Source organism: Mauremys mutica, chromosome 24, assembly GCF_020497125.1.
Source record: "Mauremys mutica isolate MM-2020 ecotype Southern chromosome 24, ASM2049712v1, whole genome shotgun sequence".
Taxonomy (NCBI): domain Eukaryota; kingdom Metazoa; phylum Chordata; order Testudines; family Geoemydidae; genus Mauremys; species Mauremys mutica.
Window position 1 is genome coordinate 13,547,737 of NC_059095.1, and position 22,631 is coordinate 13,570,367.

Genomic DNA, 22,631 nt, shown 5'->3' on the forward strand with positions numbered 1-22,631 from the left:
TAAGTTATTATAGTTAATTGGGAGACTTACACAGGCAGTGCCAGAGACTCTGCAGTATTCGAATCACTGAGCCTAATGGTAAATGACAAGAAGTTTACCCATTGCCCCTGACGTGAACTGATCCGTACACACTAGAGGTACCGGTAGGCAAAGCAGGATCTTTCCGTTGGAAGAGACGCTTGGGAAGCTGGATCCGTCAGAGACCTCAGCTTGGCAACCCCATTGTGCCCACTGCGGTTTGTCCTCTCCCTTCTGGGCAGGAGAGTTTTGTGCTCAGACTTTGTTATTGTGACACGACACCCCCCCATAGTCACACCCGACACATTATTGTGATGATCTTTGTACAAAATGTACCTTGTGAGGTATCATTTGAAAACGAACAACTCACTGGTCATTAATATTCTTGTGTGATGTGTGTACCTGATGGGTATGAAGAGTTAAGGACATATGCTGGGATGATAACTGTTCAAACCAGGTGTGTCATGGGGAGCTGTTAAACAGGTCTGTCCTAAACAAAGGAATATGTGTTAACCGCACTTTACATATAAGCAGTAAACAGACTCCTCACAGTAACAAGTGGGAGAAAAGACCGAATGGCATCTACACCAGGCAGGAGAGCGAAGCTTGGTCTGGGTTTTACTTTTCAGAATCCATTTCAAGGTGGGCTGGTCTGTAAAGGCAGGGGAGGTGGGATGAACCTCAGGGGATAAGCAACTGAAGGAACTGACTGTATGCTGCATTACTGTATTATACACATGTTTAGAGTGAGGCCTTCTCTGAAAGTTGTGACACTAGTGATTAATGTCATTATGAAATGTGTGTTTTATTGATATCAGGCTGGGTTGTCTTCCCAGATAGGGAATGTCACAGCTAATGACCTGTGCAAATTAAGCATGGTAGAATCAAACAATGGAAACCCCCTTTTACATAGAAATCATACAGGGGAATGGAAACCTCATAGGAAGGGGGGAGGGCGGGACTCCTTGGCATCTGTCACTAGACAGACACAAGAGGCCAGAGTTCCTGCAAGCTGAGAAAGATGGGTCCTTCAATGTGGGGGGACCTGAATACACATGAGAAACCTGCTTAGGCAAAGGTCTTTCACCTAAGAAGACAAGGGAAGCCAGAACCTTGTGCTTTTGTGGATGGTCCTGGCTGACGGAAAGTCAGTCATGGCTGGGAAGAAGAACTAGTGAGAGCAACCATCTTGAACAAGCTTGTGTCTTGCTAGATTAAGTTTTAGACTTTTAGATGTGTGGTTTTGCTTTTATTTGCTTGTAACCCTTTCTGACTTCATTCCTTTTACTGAGCGTCACTTAACCTATGTCTTATTGTTAATGAATTTGTTTTATTTTACTATAAGCCAGCTCAGTGCAGTGTTAAAAGGGGAGGGTGTATTTACCAGTTAAGTTAATAAGCTGTGATGTGTTTTTGTGTCTTTAGAGGATCAAATGAACCTTATTGTTTCTCTGAGCTGTCCAGCAGAGGGCTGGCCATTTCAGGACACACAGTTTGGGGAAGATTCTGCACTGGAGGTGAGTTGGGGTCACCCTGCTGGTTGTAACCAAGCTGGCGGAAGCCAGAGTGGGCGGTGGGGCTGTAGACAGGCTGCTGGGGTCAGAGCTGCTGGCCCAGGGCTGTGCAGTGCACACACACTAAGCGTGTGACCCGCATGCTGGTAGGCTGGCTGGGAGCAGCCTAGGCTGGGAGACCAGGCTATAAGGCACCCATGGTTGCAGGGCAAGTGGTGGCACAACACCTCACTGCTCTGGATTGCAGCCCAGAACCATAACACCCTGTGACAGTCATATGGACATAGCTTCAGTCGAGGGCCTTCCACCAATCCGGAGGCCCCAGTGAAGGTTGCCCAAGATCTGACGTTATCTGTGTTGGTGGCAGAGCCAGCACAAGCGGAGAGAGAGTGTAACTCTGCACTGACTCGGGACTCTGCATCGCAACCAATACACAGGCTGGGCTGGGCTAGGCCATCCTAGGGCTACAGGGCAGTGGTCAGGAGGGGAAAGAGCTTTGGTGTAAACGTCCTCAGACCAGGGCACTCAGACCAGGGCTCCTAGAGCTCTGCAAGACATACAGGGGGAAATGTGCTGATAGGCACTGCTGTGTTGTGTGTGGTTATCTGAGCCCAATACTGCTCCAGGAAAGCACACGTCTGTTCAACTGGGTGGAAAAGAATCTGCTGTTGAGGAAAACCCTGTACAACACAAACCACCTAAACGGCCAGGTAGGCTGGCTTGCAGGTCACAAGTGTTCCATTAGCTGTCTCTACAGGAGGAAGTTTCTGACTTAACTGGCCGGCAGGGGACTCGTACCATGGACCTGTTCCCTTCGAAAGGAAAGGCGATGTGCCAGCGGCACCACAGCTGCTGGTATTACTAGCTACAGGAACACCTAGCACTGTAGGCTATTGCTCACGATGGATTGCTAGTCTGTGGGAACTTCTGTCTGGTTTCTCCTGCTACCTTTTATGTGAAGGAACTAAAAAAGGCAGCTCTCCTCAGGGTCCTCTCTTCCTCACATCCCAGCATGGCAGTGAAAGACGTAGCTCGGTGAACTGAGATTGTCCAGATGGGCCCAACACCCTCCCTCTACCTGCCTAGACATTCTGCAGAAAGGGTTAGTGAGACATCCAGACCTGTGAGCTCTAGGTGCCTCTGTATGTATGGTCAGTAACAAAGCGGAGCACCTCTGCCAGGATGACTCAGACAGTGCCTCAATCTCATGAGAACCTCCTTTGTGTGCTACCAGGACGGTCCATCCTTGGCATGGTGTAGTGGTAGGGGGACCTCAGCTAGGAGAGCAAAATTTCAGTGAGCATTTCTTACACGCACAGTTTACTGAGGGGTTAGCACCTAGTTCCCTAAAAGTTCACGCCTCTGCTCTTAGTTGCTTATGGGCCTAGTGTCCACATTTCTTAGGATAGTCTCTTTCCTCCCTTCACTCCCACAATCAGGTTTCTGGTGGCCCTTTGTGATTTTAACTTGGTATTCAAAAGCTAAGTGACTCCTCCTTCATACCCTTGTCCTGCTCTGACCTCCAGGAGGTATTTCTGGTTAATAAGGGAACTAGCAGCCCTGCCCAGCTGATGTTCCACAGCAACAAGTTCATGCTCTGGTCTCCTCCTAGTTTTGTCCGTTCCACTCAAACCAAGGAATTTTCTTTCCCTCGTTCCTGTCCCCACACTAGGAAGGAGAGAATTTGGCATGTTCTCAACCACCTGAGAATGTACCTACATGGGTCAGAATGTTTTAGGAAGGAAGAATTCCTCTTAGTTCTATTTGAGGCTCTAGGAAAGGTCTGGAAAGCAAGCCCATCATCAAATGGATCACAGCCTGCATCAAAGAGATACATAGGCCACATTTTAAAAATTGGGCACTGAGCCTGGTGCCTGACTTTCCTCAGGACAGAACACCCACAATTCCTATCAAAGCCCGTGGAACTTCTAAAATCAGGCCCAAGCTGGGCATCCAAAAATGTTGGCCCCATAAATCACTAGCCACTTAAGAAAATTGTGCTTCAGCGATTTCCTCAGGGTGTCCCAAGAAGTCCGTGGCAGAGACAAGACTACAATGCAGAGTTCCTGGCTCCATGCCTTGTTCTGTATCCCTTTAGACTCCAGTCACGTCTATTAGAACCACCGTAGTTACATTTGTATGGTCAGAATACTCAGGGGTCACTGTCCTGAACACTAAAAACAACAACATAGGCTATGGAAAAAAAATACTTACAAAGCCCAGTCAACTGCAATGATCAGTGTGATGTCATCAGTGGGAAGGCCAACAGAGGTTAGTACAATGACCATCGTAACGAGTCCTGATTGGGGGATTCCCGCTGCACCTATGCTTGCTGCTGTCGCTGTTATGCTGCAGAAATAGAAAGGCCACAGCACCTTTGTCACTTGGAAGGCTCTTAATGGTTTTGACTGTATGGCAAAGTAAACGTCAACTCTTCCAATGAAAGGTCGGTGGGCGCATTCATGACGTAGCCTCACCCCCTCCTGGGCTTTCACATCGCCCTGGCGAGCGCTGGTGGCTAGCTGGGGAACACTCACTCATAAGTCCCTCCGTATTAAGCCTCAGTGTGCTCCCCCCCCACACCCGACTTATCTGCCTGTCTCAACCAGTGAGCCACCATTGTAGAATACAGAAATATTTCAACATACGTCTGATGTTTCTGTGCACCTAGGGGCTTGTTCCGACCCCTGCAAACGTTCCATCCAGCAAAGGCTCCTTGAAAATGTACGTGCAGGCCAGATTGGAAGGAGATTGCTTGTAATTAAGCAAAGTTTTAATACAGATTTTTGTGGCGAGTAGCTTTAGGCCCAGTCCTGCTTCCACTGAAGTCAACAGGAATTTCTTGCTATTGACTTCAGTGGCAGTGAGAAAGCGAGCAAGACAGAGAGTGTGTGTCCATCTGTCCATCCATAGGTGACCACAAACAACACTTTAGCTTCGGCTGAAGCAGTAGAGGCCTGCATTTGTGGACCAGAGGGATATATCATTATGGAGAGGTGACAGCCTCTGTACAGTTAAGGTTGCAACCAGGGTCTCATTATAAGGCTGATTGTGAACCCCCCTTGTAAATAAAACAGAAACCTCTTCTCTTGCTGTCATGTTTCTCAGGTTGTCCATTGCTAGCTAGAATGAGCTCTGAAATCTTTTCCAGAAGCGTCTAACCTCACTTACTGTACTGCTGGGGCAGCGAATGAGGCGGGCATGGAGTGAATGAGTTCGGTTTGTAGCAAAGGTGGCAACATTCTGCACGTGGCAGAAGGATGTTCTTGTGGGCGGAGACACAAGAGAACTGAGTTCTGGCCCTTGCTCTGCCACAGACAGCCTGAGGGACGTTGGCCAAAAATGTTCAAAGACGGTTCTAACTGTGTGTTCCCCAGTTTCTGAGGGCCCAGCTTGAGACTCCTGGTGTCCCCACAGGGCTGCTGCACTCAGAATTACCCTCGGTACATAGAGTAATAGCTCCTGTGACAGGGTCAGGCCAGATGGCTACAGGAGCGTGATGAAGGCAGATATATTAGCCTCAGGTTAAGCAGGTCCCTTTCCCCTGGGTAAGGTAATGGGCAGTTCCAGAACAATCAGGAATTTACTGGAACCAATTAAGGCAGGCAGGCTAATTAGGACACCTGGAGCCAATTAAGAAGCTGCTAGAATCCATTAAGACAGGCAGGCTAATCAGGGCACCTGGTTTAAAAGGACCTCCCTGCAGTCAGTGAGGGGCGCGTGAGGAGCTGGGAGCAAGAGGCATGCAAGAAGCTGAGGCCATGGCTACACTTGCAAATTTGCAGCGCTGCAGCAGGGTGTGAAAACACACCCTCTCCAGCGCTGCAAATTGCGGCGCTGCAAAGCGCCAGTGTGGTCAAAGCCCGCTCCCAGCGCTGTCCGTTATTCCCCACAGGGAGGTGGAGTACGGACAGCGCTGGGAGAGCTCTCTCCCAGCGCTGGCGCTTTGACTACACTTAGCGCTTCAAAGCGCTGCCGCGGCAGCGCTACCGCAGCAGCGCCTTGAAGTGCTAAGTGTAGCCATAGCCTGAGTGAGTAGGCGAACTGCTGGAGGACTGAGAAGTACAAGTGTTATCAGACATCAGGTGGCAGGTTGGTGGTGAGGATAAAGAAGGTGTTTGGAGGAGGCCATGGGGAAGTAGCCCAGGAAGTTGTAGCCGTCATGCAGCTGTTACAGGAGACACTCTAGACAGCTGCAATCCACAGGGCCCTGGGCTGGAACCCAGAGTAGAGGGTGGGCCCGGGTTCCCCCCATCCCCCCAACTCCCTATTTGATATAAGAGGAGTTGATCTGGACTGTGGGTCCCACCAGAGGTGAAGGTCTCTGGCCTGTCTCCCGACCCATTAGATGGACCAGCAGAGACTGCAGGGGATTGTTCTCCTCCTCTTCTCCATGCTGGCCAGTGATGAGGTAAGCTGAGTGAACGGCAGGTTTGTGCCACTAACAAAAGGAGCCAGACTGAGGACTGCCGAAAACCTCAGAGGTGAGAAAATCCACCAGAAAGCGCAGAACCCACCACGGCAGAGGAGGAACTTTGTCCCACTCCACATCTCACAGGGCTGTTCGGATGAATTTGTGAATGTTTGTGAGGTGCTCAGATACTTGAGTGCTGAGCCGTAGGCAGGCCTCAAAAGAAAGGACAAAATTATGTTCTCTGCAATTTGGCCGTTGTGTGACGCTTCTGGTCTCTGTGGTGCTTTTCACCTTAAGAATCAAGTGGGCTTCCATGGAAAGAACTGGGTGGTGCGTAAACTGGAACAGTTACCCCAGTTAGCTGTCTCTGAAGCAGGTGTCCTTGGGTGACCTGTCTGTGCTGGGCAATACACAGTAACGGCAGGGAACTGCAGCCTGGAAATACCCTGGCCAGAAAGGGGAGACGTGGGTCTCCCCCCCAGGAGAGGCAACAGCTGGGGAGTTGAAAGCCTGAGGGTGGGTGCCCTGGGCTGGACCCTGGACTGGGAATCAAGGGGCAGTTTCCCATTTCACTGCCACAGTTCAGGGCGTGAGGGAGGGCAAGTAGAAATATCCCACAGCAGCCTCATTCCCTGAGGACTATTCGTCCTTCGCACTGAATGAGGCAGGGTCCTGCAGAAGAATAGTGAATGAGCCTTAAATAAACACTCTTCACTAACACACTCACAAGGGGCAGAGCTAAGGTTGCACAGAGGTTGTTATTATTAACTGAAATATAACGACTAATCCAGTCAGCACAAGGTTCCTTATGTTTCTCTCACTATAAATTCAGTTTATTTTACTCTGCCCTGAATTGTCCCGATGTAAACATGGTACAGAAGTTTGCATTGGCAATTCACACCTGTGCTGAGTACGTTTTCAGAGGAGAACGGCAGGTTTTGGCAGCTAGGTAGGGACTCTTTGGGGCTTTTAGCCACTGGCAAAGCGTGGTTTGGGATTATAGGATGAGCACATTGGCCGTATGTGTTTCTGCTAAATTGATCAGCGTGAAATAGTTAATGATAATACTTAAAAACGATCATCAGTTTCATTGAGACGGATGGGGTAGTTCACGTCATTCTCCAGGGAACTGTCAGGCTGTCTGCAGACTGACGAGATAGCACTGTGTCCATTTAGGAGGTTTTTTGAATGAAAACATAGGCCTGGTCTACACACAAGAGTGGTTCTGTGTAACTGTCCTGATTAGGGGTGTGATTTTTTTTTTAAACTGAAATAGTTCTACTTGTACAGCCCCCAACTTGGACACAGTGATACAGGTACAGAGGTGCCTTTTACCAGCCTGGCTTATTCCCTCCCTGAATGGGAATAGGCTGTACCAGTATAAGCACTTCTCTAACAATATAACTGCACCCAGGCTAGGGGAATTGTACTGCTTTACGCCTGATCGATACTTAACATTTCGGTTGACATAACTATGGTGTTCAGGGGTGTGAAAACACGGCTATGCCAACGAAACCCCTAGTATAGACACAGCTTCCTTGCACAGCGTTCGTACACCAGTAGAGAAACTCCTGTTGGTGCAGGCTGCATCCACACGGGGGGGGCTATGCCCTGGCTATGCTGCTCTAGGATCTGTAGTGGAGACATACCCTTTGAGTATACAGGACTGCAGAGGCACTGCAACAGGTAAAGAAGTAGCCAGACGCATCTCTGCTTATGATACGCTACTGTCCGACCATGTCTACCTTAAACATGTAATAGAATGACCAACGCTGCGTGGGAAAGTTGGTAGCTGTTATGATACACTGTCCTTAGATCTGGACAGGGAAGAACGAGAACAGATTTAGTGTAAATAAAGGAAGAAATGTATTTACCTGATAGTTATAATTTGTCCCAAGTCCAAATCGTACTCGTTGACCTGAGCAATAAAGATTGCAGCGACTGCCTCGTACAGTGCAGTCCCATCCATATTAATGGTTGCGCCAACAGGGAGAACGAATCGTGCCACCCGTCTGTCTATCCCATTGTTTTCCAGAAGACATTTCAGGGTGATGGGCAGGGTTGCTGAGCTGCATTGCAAAGAAATAACCATTTCCATTGCCGTTGGTGTCACTGAGGCAGTTAATAAGAAGGCTGCTGGAGGCACAAGGTCACCACATCTGCTCATAAAGTGAAGTGAAAATTCTGTACCTCAGCTGCCACCTCTCTCTTAAACAATGGTGGAAGGAAAGTGTCAGAACTCTCTGTCTCAACTAGGGTGAACAGTCAGTTGGCAAAGTTTGCAGACAACACAAAAGCTGACTGCGAAGAGTCACAAAGGGATTTCACCAAACCAGGTGACTGGACAACAAAATGGCAGATGAAGTTCAATGTTGATTAACGCAAAGTAATGTACATTGGAAACCATAATCCCAACTATACATATACAATGATGGGGTCTAAATTAGCTGTTACCCCTCAAGAAAGATCTTGGAGTCGTGGCTAGTTCTCTGAAAACATCCACTCAATGTGCAGCAGCAGTCAAAAAAGCGAACAATGTTAGAAATCATTAGGCAAGGGATAGATAACACTGCGGTTCTAGGGTGGTTCTAAAAATCCTTAGAACTGACTCAACGGGCAGAAAGGGCCGGGCTTCCTTTTAATTTCTTGCCACGCTGAGTTATTCTCCCCCACGCTGCTCAAACCTGGCAGCGGCTCTAGTTTTCATTGAGAACTAAGCCTGAGCCACATCTCAAGTTTCAAACTTTTGCCTGTTTTTTTTTCTGTAGCTTCATTCAAAAGACTGTTTTTGGTGGGGGGGGGAGGTAGGGGGTTTAAACAATGGAGAAGTAGCTTAACTCTCCCATAGTTCAAATAGCTGAAAGGAGTTTGCTACGGTATTTCCCTTGCAAGAATAGCACATGAGGGACCAGTGCTTGGTACATTACTCAGGAAACCCTTGTGCTAAACCAAGGATGAAAACATTTATACACAGCCTAGACCTGAATAGTGAAACCAGCTTCTCTCTCAGCTGGAATAATGGAATGTCTGTGACGAATGACGACCAGACCCTTTGTCATACCTGGATGATGTCGCGAGGGCGATCAGCAGGGCTTGCAGTATTCCCCGGATGAAAGCAAAGGGGTTTTTCCTGGTAATGAGTGCGAAAAGCAAAGGCAAGAGGATAAGTCCATGGATGACTAGCCCTGTCACCACCGTTATGGCGTAGAGTCCCAATTTCTTTCCAATCACAGCCGGATCCTCCATTTCCAAAATCTTCCCAGCAATGAGAAACACAATGCCAAATGGGAAGTACCTGCAATAAGAATAGTAAAACATCGCTCATTGGGATAGGAACATGGCAAATGTCATAACAGAAAAGACCATCCCGTCCTGCTAGAGCAGAGGAGGGCAACCTGCGGCTTGCGGGCCACACGCGGCCCGTCAGGGTAATCGCTGGTGGGCCGCCAGACACTTTGTTTACGTTTGCACGGCCACCTGCGTGCCAGTGGCTGCGGTTCACCATTCCCAGCCAATGGGAGCTGCAGGAAGCAGTGTGGGCTTCAGAGACATGCTGGCCACTGCTTCCCACAGCTCCCATTGGCCAGGAACGGCGAACTGCAGCCAATAGGAGCTGTGGGAAGCTGAGCAAATGTAAACAAACTGTCTGGCGGCCTGCCATCAATTACCCTGACGGGCCGCCTGTGGCCCACGGGCTGCAGGCTGCCCACCACTGTGCTAGAGTGTCTCCAGGTGTGGCCAAATGCTGCATAAACCAGAGGAAGGTATAAAATTCCACGTTATGAATCCAACTGGCTGCACAATGTTATACCATGTGATGAGATGGGACACTAGATGGGGAGGGCTCTGAGTTACTACAGAGAATTCTTTCCCAGGTGTCTGGCTGGTGGGTCTTGCCCACATGCTCAAGGTTTAACTGATCACCATATCTGGGGTCATGAAGGAATTTTCTCTCCCATCAGATTGGCAGAGACCCTGGAGATTTTTTGCCTTCTTCTGCAGCATGGGGCACGGGTCACTTGCAGGTTAAAACTAGTATAAATGGTGGATTCTCTGTAACTTTGTCTTTAAATCAGGGGTCGGCAACCTTTCAGAAGTGCTGTGCCGAGTCTTCATTTATTCACTCTAATTTAAGGTTTCGCGTGCCAGTAATACATTTTAACGTTTTTAGAAGGTCTCTTTCTATAAGTCTATAATATATAACTGAACTATTGTTGCAGCAAAGAGTCCTGTGGCACCTTATAGACTAACAGACGTTTTGCAGCATGAGCTTTCGTGGGTGAATACCCACTTCGTCGGATGCAAGTGGTGGAAATTTCCAGGGGCAGGTTTATATATGCAAGCAAGAAGCAAGCTAGAGATAACGAGGTTAGTTCAATCAGGGAGGATGAGGCCCTGTTCTAGCAGTTGAGTGAAAACCAAGAGAGGAGAAACTGGTTCTGTAGTTGGCAAGCCATTCACAGTCTTTGTTTAATCCTGAGCTAATGGTGTCAAATTTGCAGATGAACTGGAGCTCAGCAGTTTCTCTTTGAAGTCTGGTCCTGAAGTTTTTTTGCTGCAGGATGGCCACCTTAAGATCTGCTATTGTGTGGCCAGGGAGGTTGAAGTGTTCTCCTACAGGTTTTTGTATATTGCCATTCCTAATATCTGATTTGTGTCCATTTATCCTTTTCCTTAGAGACTGTCCAGTTTGGCCAATGTACATAGCAGAGGGGCATTGCTGGCATATGATGGCATATATTACATTGGTGGACGTGCAGGTGAATGAACCGGTGATGGTGTGGCTGATCTGGTTAGGTCCTGTGATGGTGTCGCTGGTGTAGATATGTGGGCAGAGTTGGCATCGAGGTTTGTATATCTACACCAGTGACACCACAGAACCAGTTTCTCCTCTCTTGGTTTTCACTCAACTGCTAGAACAGGGCCTCATCCTCCCTGATTGAACTAACCTCGTTATCTCTAGCTTGCTTCTTGCTTGCATATATAAACCTGCCCCTGGAAATTTCCACCACTTGCATCCGACGAAGTGGGTATTCACCCACGAAAGCTCATGCTGCAAAACGTCTGTTAGTCTATAAGGTGCCACAGGACTCTTTGCTGCTTCTACAGAACCAGACTAACACGGCTACCCCCCTGATACTTGAACTATTGTTGTATGTAAAGTAAATAAAGTTTTTAAAATGTTTAAGAAGCTTCATTTAAAATTAAATTAAAATGCAGAGCCCCCAGGACCAGTGGCCAGGACCTGGGCAGCGTGAGTGCCACTGAAAATCAGCTCGCGTGCTGCCTTCGGCACCTGTGCCATAGGTTGCCTACCCCTGCTTTAAATCGTGCTCTGAGGACTTCAGTATCAGCCAGAGGTTAGGGGTCTATTTCAGGAGTGGGTGGATAAGGTTCTGTGGCCTGTGATGTGCAGCAGGTCAGACTAGATGATCACGATGGTCCCTTCTGACCTGAAAGTGTGAGAGCTCCTCTTGACCCAAGCTTATTATCCTTTTTATATCCTAAACTATGAGAATTAATTCTTATTTTTTCCTAGCTAATGTAACTGTGAGGCTCTTCTTACTACAGAGAACCAGTAGCCTCAACTCTTTAGTTAAGCTTGAAACAAAAAAGTTGACTGCAGAAGAGGGAATATTTTAACATCCTGAACTTACAGTTCCTGAACTTTTATTTTTTGTAGCAATATAACTGCAACGGGGCTTAACTGGGAGATATGAAAACATCCAAATTGAGTTAATCAGATTTACTTACCAAACCGCCATTGAGACAATCTTCATAACTGCTTCATTCAGACACTGGCACACGTTGACTAAAGGAGTTCCGCGCTCACCCATTTTCCCTAGAAGGAGGCCTGCAACCAGACATGTTAACTTGAGTTATTAAACAGCATTGATACTGAACGTAGAATCATAGGACTGGAAGGGACCTCGAGAGGTCATCTAGTCCAGTCCCCTGCAATTATGGCAGGACCAATGTCCAATCTAAACCTTCATTGCTGGAATTTAAGCCCATTGCTTTTTGTCCTATCCTCAGAGGTTAAGAACAACAATTTTTCTCCCTCCTCCTTGTAACAATCTTTTATGTACTTGAAAACTTATCATGTCCCCTCTCAGTCTTCTCTTTTCCAGACTAAACAATCCCAATTTTTTTCAATCTTCCCTCACAGGTCATGTTTTCTAGACCTTTAATCATTTTGGTTGCTCTTCTCTGGACTTTCTCCAATTTGGCCACATCTTTCCTGAAATGTGGTGCCCAGAACTGGACACAAACCTCTAGTTGAGGTCTAATCAGCAGGGAGTAGAGCCGAAGAGTTACTCTCATAGCTTGCTTACAATACTCCTGCTAATACATCCCAGAATGATGTTGGCTTTTTTTTTTTTTGCAAGTGTTACACTGTTGAGCATAGACACCGACTCTGTGGGTGCTCCGGGGCTGGAGCACCGACGGAAAAAAAATTGGTGGGTGCTCAGCAGCCACTGGCAGCTCTCTGTGGCCCTGCCCCACCTCCTTGCTCCAGCACACCTCCTCCATGAGCGCGCCGCCGCATCCTGCTTCTCCCCCCTCCCTCCCAGCGCTTGGGAGGGGGGAGGAGGGGAAACACGGTGCGCTGGGGGAAGAGGCGGGGCCGGGATTTGGGGAAGGGAGCCAATAGGGGCAGGGAGGGGGTGGAGTTAGGGTTGTGACTGTGGGGGTGGGGTTGGAATGTGGTGGGGCTAGGGGCGGAGGGGGGGCAAAGGCACCCACCGGCACTGGAAAAAGTTGGTGCCTATGCTGTTGACTCATATTTAGCTTGTGGTCCTCTCTGACCCCCAGATCCCTTTCTGCAGTGCTCCTTCCTAGGCAGTCATTGCCCATTTTGTATGTGTGCAACTGATTGATCCTTCCTAAGTGGAATCCTTTGCATTTATCCTTATAGAATTTCATCCTATTTACTTCAGACTATTTCTCCAGTTTGTCCAGATCATTCTGAATTTTAATCCTACCCTCCAAAGCACTTGCAACCCCTCCCAGCTTAGAATCATTCACAAACTTTATAAGCGTACTCTCTATGCCATTATCTAAATCACTGATGAAGATATTGAACGGAACCTGACCCAGAACTGATCCCTGCGGGACTCCACTTGATATGCCATTCCAGCTCGACCGTGAACCAGTGATCACTACTCTCTGGAAACAGTTTTCCAACCAGTTTTGCACTCACCTTATAGTAGCTCCATCTAGGTAGCATTTCCCTAGTTTGTTTATGAGATGGTCATGCGAGACAATATCAAAAGCTTTACTAAAGTCAAGATATACCACGTCTACCGCTTCCCCCCTTTCCACTAGGCTTGTTACCCTGTCAAAGAAAGCTAGTAGGTTGGTTTGACACGATTTGTTCCTGACAAATCCATGCTGACTGTTACTTATCACCTTATTATCTTCTAGGTGTTTGCAAATTGATAGCTTCATTATTTGCTCCATTATCTTTCCGGGTACAGAAGTTAAGCTGACTGGTCTGTAATTCCCCGGGTTGTCCTTAGTTCCCTTTTTATAGATATGTGCCCTTTTCCAGTCTTCTGGAATCTCTCCCGTCTTCCATGACTTCTCAAAGATAATTGCTAATGGCTCAGCTATCTCCTCAGTCAGCCTTGAGTATTCTAGGGTGTATTTCATCAGGCCCTGGTGACTTGAAGACATCTAACTTGGTTAAGTAATTTTTAACTTGTTCTTTTAACATGCAAAGACCTTCACTTGCTGGTGGCTGCAGTATAGGGTCAATTGACAAACTCCCAAAAGAGCAAATTTCTAATCGAGATAAACATCCATGCAATTTATATTATATTATTATTATTATTTAGTAATGTTTATTACAGAAGGACCTAGGGACCAGCCAAGAACAGGGCCCCAGTGTGCTCAGTACTACACAAACACAGAGTCATGGACAGTTCCCTACATCAAAGAGCTGGCAATCCAAGGCTATGTCTTTACTGCAAAGTTAGCTTGAGTTAGCTACACTTGAGTTACCTTCTCCAGTTAGCCTCGCTCGAGGGAGAGTGGCCACACTGCAAAATAACACTCAAGCGGCACAGAGTGATTGGATCTGCAGCACAGAATAGCTGTATCCCCACTGCCTTATTTGCTCCAGCATCAGCAGCACCTGAAGAGTCATTTCCCTACCACTTCTCCTGAGCTACAAACTTCTGGGAGTCAGTTTAGGAACAACACTTGAGTCATACCTTGAGCTACTACTGCAGTGAAGACAAACCCAAAGTAGAAAGTCAGACACTGGGCAGGGGAGAGGGATATAACGAGCTTTGGACATCTGTGAACTTTATCTGAACTTATTTAGCCCCCATCCTCTCCCCACCCTCCCTGAAGTCATGTGATCATTCCCTAACAACCTGGGCTTATGATAGACTCAAAGACTTTAAGGTCAGAAGCGACCATCGTGATCATCTAGTCTGACCTCCTTGCACTTCGCAAGCCACAGAACCTCACCCACCCACTCCTGTGATAGATCTCTAACCTCTGGCTGAGTTACTGAAGTTCTCAAAGCACAGTTTAAAGAGTTCAAGTTACAGAGACATCTATGATCTGGCCCCTTCTTTTGGTCAGGGAGCTGGTAAACCTCTTTCACCACCACCAAGCAGTAACTTCTAGAGGCAGGTGGACTATCTTTCCTGTTCCTATTTGGTAATAACAGAATAATCCATTTCCTGGGGCACTGACCCTCCAAAAGTTAGTTTTGTGGGATTAATACAGCCCATAATGCAACAGGCTAAACTATCCCTCTTCTTGAATGAAAGGGATTGCACCTCATTTCTACTCTAGTACTGGATTTACCTAATGGCATGTGACATTCTTGTTTGAGTCCATAATGACAAACCCTAATGAGCTGGTCATACTCAGACTGCTGGGGAAGCTGTAACTCTCAATTTCCTAGCTTTTAACAAAATAAAAGTTCTTCTTCAAGTATCTACCAACGTGGTTCCCATGGCGTGAGATCAGATTTTCTGGGAAGCAGTGTCTGCTAGGGCCACCCTGCACCCTCACTGTCCTTGTGTCCCTCCATCCCCACGCAGAGTAGGGCCATCTGACTTTCAGTTCCTTCTTACTGCCTATATGTGAGACGGAATGCCTGCAGTGCCTGCCTGCTTCTCGGTGATCCTACTGCAGTTAGTTGCTGGTGATTGGTTAGTGCAGTTATTAGGTAGTCAGCCCTTTTTATTCACCCATTGGCTTTACCAATGTTTAAAAAAAAATTTCCTAAGTAGCTTGGAGCCCCCTTTGAAGTTGAGCTGTTACAGCAGAAGCTAAAGCCCCAGGTTTAAGACATGCCCCTCCTTTGCTGCTTCTATGCCACTCAGTGATGGGCATGCTTAAGTGCTTTTCTTGTTTTGGAAAAGGACATATCCCTGGCTGTTGCACCCTGTGCTCTTTTCCAAGCGACACCGCAGGCCGGGGTGCCTACCTAAAGTTTTCTGGAGTGCTCTGTGAAGGCCTCCGCACATATGATGAAGAACGATATAGCTGAGGCTCAGGCCTCCATCAAGTCCCTCTCAGCTAGCACCCTGTGAGAGTCCACCCTGAGCACCAAGGCTGACACACCCAAAAGACCCCAGGTATCAAGTTTGATCCATGTGTCAACTGTCACAAGAAGGGGTAGGAATGAGCATCACTCCAGAGACGAGAGAGGTCTCCAGGGCCTTCAGAATCAAGACACAAGAGTCAACATGTGTTAGACTCATCTCGAGCTCTGTAGCTGAGGGGCACAAATGATCTAAGATCCCTTTGGTGCCTTGATACCAATATGAATAGAGTGCCTGTGGTACCAGCTAAATCCACTGAGCACCTTTCCTCCGGCCTTCTGGGTACCCAGCCCATCGATACCATCCTTCTTGGCATCTATGGCCTGTTCAGCATGGCATGACCTGTCTGTGGGCTTAGTACTGCAGTCACACTTGCTGGCTCACATGACATCAGGAGTGCTAACTAGACCTTTGGCCACCAAACCATGGCAACACGTAGGAACTGGGCCATCGGGACTGTCTACCCCCCATCCCAGGTAGAAGGGATGCAGAAGCACCTTAGTACACCAGGAAGGGTAGCCCTACTTTGGCAGAGGTGTATTCCTTTGTCTTCTCCATCGGGACATAGTAAAGACTCATCAACTCATCCCCCTTCTCCTCCATGGGCACCACGGTGGGAGTCAGGGAGGGCAATGGGTAGGACTGCTCCTTCGTGTTGAGCATCTATTCAACATACCCTCTGAAAGATGGCCCACGGGGATCTAAATATTTATTGTAATTGCTTTAATTCCTAAGTTCACTGAACCATTGAAGTGAAACTCCAGAGAACTCATAGATAAGCTACAGAGGAGTAAAGAGTTATAGGTGGTATGGCCTTGACTGAGATCCTTCAACTCAGCCCAGAGTAAGGGTTGGCACGTAACAGTTCCACCTGCAAGTGGCGCTTTCTGCTGTCCCCTTGCTTGGAGAGGGGAGGGCAGGGGAGTTAGCTATTCCCCTGCTGTGCTGGTGGGAGGGAGGAAGTTACTCCTCCTTCCCATGCACCCAGCCAGCTGCTCTAGCGGGCAGGTGGGGGCTGTGGAGCCAAGATTCCTCCATCTTCACCTCCTCTCTGCCACTTGATCACGGGGGAGGGGTGCGCACTGGGTTAGCTGCCCTCATGTGCCAAGTAAAGGCTAGTCCAGTGGTTTTCAAACTTTTTGGATTGGTGACCCCTTTCCCCACAGCAAGCCGCTGAGTGTGACCCCCCCCCCATAAATTAAAAACGAGGAGGGTTAATTTAATTGAATGGGGGCTCGGAGCTGTCAGCCTCACAGAGCTGACAGCTGGTGACCCCCATGTACCCACCTTGTGACTTCGAGGGGTCGTGACTCCCGTTTTGAGAACTCCTGGGCTAGTGACTGACTAGCCCTAGACAGAGAGAAGATCGATCCCTTCCTGGGAGAACGTCTGTGCTGTGTATGTTGGAACCATATCGAGAACTCCCTCATATGGCCAGCTAGAAAATATCAACTGCTGTCCTGTTCTAGGAGCCTGTTTTACTGTGATGACTTCAGAATGGCGTGGGATGGGCTGAGATACTGGCCCAAATGAGTGTCGTTAGAATTCTGTTCGTAATCTTCAAGTTTAATGTTGGTATTTTTAGAAACAGCAACCCCCAGGATGAAGCTCTGGCCAGCCAAAGGCAAGGCAAAGTCAGCTGAAGGTGCTATCTGAAGAACCAAAGGGGGAAACTACCTGAAGCCAATGCATGTTCAGCTTACCTGGCCAATCCCACCTGCTTGCAGAAGGCTTTGCTCAATGTCTGAAGACAAGGAATTACAATAAAAAAACCACACAGTGACCCTGCGGAGAACCGAGTCCACGATGGACGTCTCCTCAAATCTTGAAGGAATGTCTGTGTGGGCACCTACCTCTGTATCTAGTCTGCCATCTCCTTTCAGAGGTCCAGTCGCTACATCACAATCATTCCATTCCAACACTGAATTGACCTTCCTTCCTGCCGGTCCCGCTCTGCTACCTCCCTTCTCTACCACTAATGACAATTCCACCCTCCTTCCCGCTCCCAGCTTCAGGCCTTGGTGTAATCTTCATCTCTTTTGTCTACTTCTCCTGCCTTCACCCGATATGCAGTCACTAGGCCACATCCTGTCAGTTCTTCCCCTTTATTATAACCAGATACACCATTTCCTGTATCCCTCCTGCTTCCCCTGGTCCATGATCTCACCTGGATCACTGCTACCTTCTCTTCTCACCTCTCCTCCTTCAGTCTATTCAAAGCATCCCTGTGCTTCAGTCACCTTTATCTCCCACTGCTCTGACCACATCACCTCTATCCCTTAAAGTCTCTTAATTGGCTTTCTGTCCCTTACCACAGTAGTTCTCAACCAGGGGTACATGTACCCCTACGGGTGTGCAGAGCTCTTCCAGGGGGTAATCAACTCATCTAGATATTTGCCTAGTTTTACAACAGGCGACATAAAAAGCCCTAGTGATGTCAGTGGAAACTACAATTTCATACAGTGACTTGTTTATATTACTTTATATACTACACACTGACATGCAAGTACCCAATATTTATATTCCAATTGATTTATTTTAGAATTATATGGTAAATGAGGAAGTCAGCACTTTGTAAGTAAGAGTGTGGCTGTGACACTGTCGTATTTTTATGTGTGATTTTTGTAAGCAAGTAGTTTTTAAGTGAGGTGAAATTTGGGGTACACAAGACAAATCAGCCTCCTGAAAGGGGCACGGTGGTCTGGAAAGGTTGAGAGCCGCTGCCCTGCCACAGCAAGTTCCCTCCCCTTCAGAGCCCTACCTAGTCTTGCCCCACACTTACATCTCTGATCTCAAGTCCTCCTGTTCTGGTCTCTCCTTACTCCTCCACTCATCTGCTTGTCACTTTCAGCCTCATCTTCGACCACTTCGTCCCTGGTGCTTGGCACAATCTCCAATTTCCTGCTGCCGGCAACTCATCTTTCCTTCCTCACCTCCCCCACTTAAAACCCAGAATCTTTCCTTTCTTGTTCACCCAGCATTTCGCCTCAATTTCCCTTCCCTCATTGGCTGTCCTACGATGGCTTGGCTCTGCGAGAAGACACAGAAGAGAAACACTCCCTGCCTTGAACAGTTCACAAAGTGCTGTGTAAATTCTAGAGCATTAGAAGTAGCCTGTAATGATTTCTGATAACTGTGTTTACTTATGACCTAACTTTTCCAAATGTAGCCTGTCACCCCTTTTTAATGAGCTTTAACGATATGAAAAGTTTGGATGATTAGTGACAAGCTGTGTTACCTAGAAGAGCCCAAAAACGTTACAAAATTATTTAAAAACACTTAATAAAGAGCCTATTTTCAGTCACTGTTATTCATATTAATAGAATTAATAAAATAATAAAGAAAATAATTAATAATTTATCACAAAATGCATCTTGCACTGGGAATACACGGGGAGGAAACCCTGCCTTGTTACATATGAACACAGAGGTTTAAATCAATGCAACCTTAACTATGGAGCTTCTATGATACCGTCATAATTAAATGCCTCCCAGTAATGCTTGATCAGTGGGTAGCATGAAATCTGACTGTATTTGGCAAGTACCTATTGTAGCAGAGAAGATGACAATCCCCAAGACATTCATTTCATTGCTGGTCCCAGGCAGGGTCCGGTAGGTCATTTCTGGAGACGGGGTGATCTCAAGAAGCACAGGCCTTTGGATTTCGGGATTTTCATCGTCAGGTGCAAAGTAAATGAAGCTGAGAGGTTTCCCTGGGATCTTTGGAAAGCCTGAAGATTTCACCACTGGGACGAGAACTGTTCGATACTGCAACAATTAAATGAAATGAAATTAAAAGCGAACGGCCTCCTAGCAAAGGACTGGCTTGTGCTCACTCCCATTGACTGGTGCCAGTTCAAGCCCAAAATCTGCAAGGGGGAGGCTTGTTCTGCGTGCGGGAGAGTGATACGAAGATCAGCTGCTACTACCACTGAAAATAAAAGAGACCAACTGTGAGCTAAGCAAGAAACCAGGCTGGGGGAAGTGGTTTAGTTCCCTTCAGATCACAGCCCAAGCACCCCGGTATGCAGTATACAGGATGCACTTGAAGGTACATGCACAGCTCACTTACCTGCGTGATAGGCAGGGTAACATGCGGTCTGTTTTGGCTGGGACAGTCCATTTTAAGCCCTGTCCCTGGTGTCCCAATTTTATTTTATTTTTTGGCAAAACTGGGCGTTTGTCCCATTTGCTCTTGCCAACCGCTCGTCAGCGAAAGCAAACAGGACAAATGCCCAGTTTTGCAAAACAAATGGGGCTTGCCCCTGGTGGGGCCTGGAGGAACGTTCGGGGGGAGTGAGGGGCTGTGCCAGCCTCACCCGGAGGGGCTCGGGCAGGCAGTGACACCTGGGGCCCAGGCCAGCCCTGCGTGTGGGGGGCTTCCCCTAAAGCTCTGCACGATGGGCAGCTTGGGCTGTGCTGACAACTGCCCCCAGCTAGGAGGGGTCGGCCTTGCTGTGCAATCACCAGTCCTGCGTTTCCTGCGGCTCCCTCCCATTTCTCTCACTTGCCTTTGTGCTTCCCTCTCTTTTTTTCCTTTCCTCTCTCATTGACCCTGTGATCTTTTCCCCTGACTTTTTCAGTCTATTTCTTGCTCTCTCTCTCTCTCTTTTCTCAGTTGTGGAACAGTTGTTCTCTTTTCCCCCTCTCATGTTCCACATTCCAATCGCCCTGGGCTCTCCCCACCTTCACCGTCTCTCACGTGCTTTCTTCTGCCTCATACCCCCAAAACCGCACTCCTCCCCCCCCCCCCCAATTACTGCCTCCCAGGGAAGATCCAGCAAACACAAAGTGCAGGTGCACATTCACCTGGAATAGGCTGGTACCTGCCACAGGCTCCCTCTACCCAACCCACATGGTCCTTGTGACAGAGCCTCCACCCTGCAAAACCCACACGTGCCATTCTGCCTCCCCTCCCCCTCCCAGACTCTCTCCCCTCCCCCTCCCCACCACACATGCAGCCTCCTTCCCCTAGGCCTCCCCCCTGCACCCACAGAGCGGCTCATTCTCCCTCCCCCCCCCCTCCAGTCCCCATCCATCCTCCCTCTCAGGCCTCCTCACCCTTCTCCCCAGGCTCCCAAGCTCATTCTCCCTTCCCCACCGGCCAGCTTCTCCTCCCAGCTCTCGACCCTTCTGCCCCTCTACCTCCTGCTGATTCCCCACCCCCACCCCAACATGCCCCTCGGGGGGGGGGCGAGTCTGGACAGGAGGCAGACGCTCTGCTGTTCGCCCTTTCCCCGCAGCCTCTGCCATCCGGTACCAACAGGAGCTTAGGCCAGAGAAAAAGTGAACGGCTCGGTCCAGAGCAGCATTCATGGCCAGATTTCCAAAGGAGCCGAGCCCCGGGGTCTTCGGGAAATCTGGCCCTAGGCTCGTTCTAGTGGGGAGCAGAAGAACCTTTTCATTTTTAACTCCCCAGGTGTATGGAGGCTGAGTCTGGGGAGGACAGGACATATCACCAGCGAGGGAACCCCCCTCCCTCCAACCGTGCAGCCTCCCAGCCAGGAGGGCTCTAAGCCTGGCCAGGACATGTGCAGCCCCAGCACACGTGGCTGGGTTGAAGCTTCCAACCATGTGCCACGAGACGGGATCCACCCTTGTGACGAGCCACAGTCACTGTGGGTGAGTATGGAAGGGGGGACACTTCTTCCTGGGCAGGTTCCTATGGTGAAAGGTGCTAATCACTGATATTGAGAGAGCCATCCAAGCCCACCGGGCTGCCCATGTGACCCGTCCCGTTCTCATTGTTCTCAGGAGCTGAGAGGTGACTTAGGAGCTCGGGATCAAGGGAACTCACCTGCTGGAATGAAGCCTCAATCAGGTTAGAAGGAAACATATTTCTGTAAGAGACGAATGAGACAGGAATGAATCGGCCTCATGAGCTTGAAAAGAAAGTGGAGATCCTCTTTGTAGGATTAACATGCAGAGAATTAAGGTGAGTAAAGTACATTATGGCTCACGCTCCTTCAGTTCGACTGATTCTACTGCCCTCTTTCCAAGTTTAAATCAGGAGCGGAAATGGGATTGAAAAATCAAGTGATAACAAGGCCGCTGAGCCAATTATGTAAACCCAGAGGCTAATGGTATATTTCTGAGAACCCATTTGTCATAGAATTAACTAGCTGTTTTAACTGGCTATTGGGCCAAATTTCTTTACCTAGGGAAAACTCCAGGTAAGATGGATGGGAGATCTACAGGAGTAGGGACTGAAGGATTTGGCCTACAGATGTGCTCACCATTGCAAATTCAGCAGGGGGAAGGCAGCAGTGGTATGAGTTTTGTGAAACGTCTCAAAAAATTGATTGCAAAATCCTTAACATCACATCCACCATAATCTCTCTACTGCCAAGAGGACAGCCATACAGTCCCTGAAATCTAACCACCAAATAGTCATCGAACCAGCAAAAGGGTCCTCAACCGTGGTCATTATGTTAATGAGGCCAACTGACAACTCTCTGACACCAACTACTATAAAGAACTCAAAAAAGAGCCTACACCACAATTCACCAAGGACATCATCAAATCCTTCCCCAAACAACTGGTGGTCTGATGCCAGAATTGGAATATGTGTGCCATCTATCGCCCCTCCACAGCCAGGGAAGCCCATTTTGTAAAGCCATCTACAATGTCACACACGTTGCCCACAGTCATGTTCTTTCAGAGCAGGATGCGATTAATGGCCCTGCACACTTCCATCAACACGACTCCAACCGTCGACTTTCCCACTCCGAACTGGTTAGCAACTGATGGGTAGCAGTCTGGAGTAGCCAGCTTCCACAGTGCAATCACCACGCGCTTCTCCAGTGACAGGGCAGCTCTCATTCTCATGTCCTTGTGCTGCAGAGCTGGGGTGAGCTCATCACACAGTCCATGAATGTGGCTTTCCTCATCCAAAAGTTCTGCATCCCAGATGTGCATGACAACGTGATCCCATCACTCAGTGCTTGTTTCCCAAGCCCAAAAGCGGCATTCCACTGTGCCCAGCACTTCCGTGAATGCCACAAGCAATCTCATGTCGTAGCTACTACATGTGGCGAGATCAATGTCACACTCCTCTTGCCTTTGCAGTTTAAGGATTAAATCCACTGCCACTCGTGACGTGTTAGTCAGAGCG

The 22,631-nt window shown here is 48.3% G+C and overlaps 1 protein-coding gene and 1 long non-coding RNA gene across 2 annotated transcripts in view; one reads left to right on the forward strand and one right to left on the reverse strand.

Annotated features, from left to right (window-relative positions):
- Positions 1–22,631, reverse strand: part of LOC123355926 (excitatory amino acid transporter 5-like) — an 89,041-nt gene that overhangs the window by 14,809 nt on the left and 51,601 nt on the right. Inside the window, exons 4-9 of the mRNA XM_044998793.1 lie at positions 21,315–21,357; positions 19,063–19,285; positions 11,701–11,800; positions 9,008–9,241; positions 7,821–8,015; positions 3,747–3,881 (exon numbers count right to left, since the gene is read on the reverse strand). Coding sequence (XP_044854728.1) covers positions 3,747–3,881; positions 7,821–8,015; positions 9,008–9,241; positions 11,701–11,800; positions 19,063–19,285; positions 21,315–21,357 — 930 coding nt within the window. The remainder of the gene's footprint in view (positions 1–3,746; positions 3,882–7,820; positions 8,016–9,007; positions 9,242–11,700; positions 11,801–19,062; positions 19,286–21,314; positions 21,358–22,631) is intronic.
- On the forward strand, positions 414–17,235 carry LOC123355927. The gene is made up of 3 exons (XR_006575237.1): positions 414–475; positions 1,444–1,535; positions 17,104–17,235. It is a non-coding gene; the product is annotated as an uncharacterized LOC123355927 (long non-coding RNA).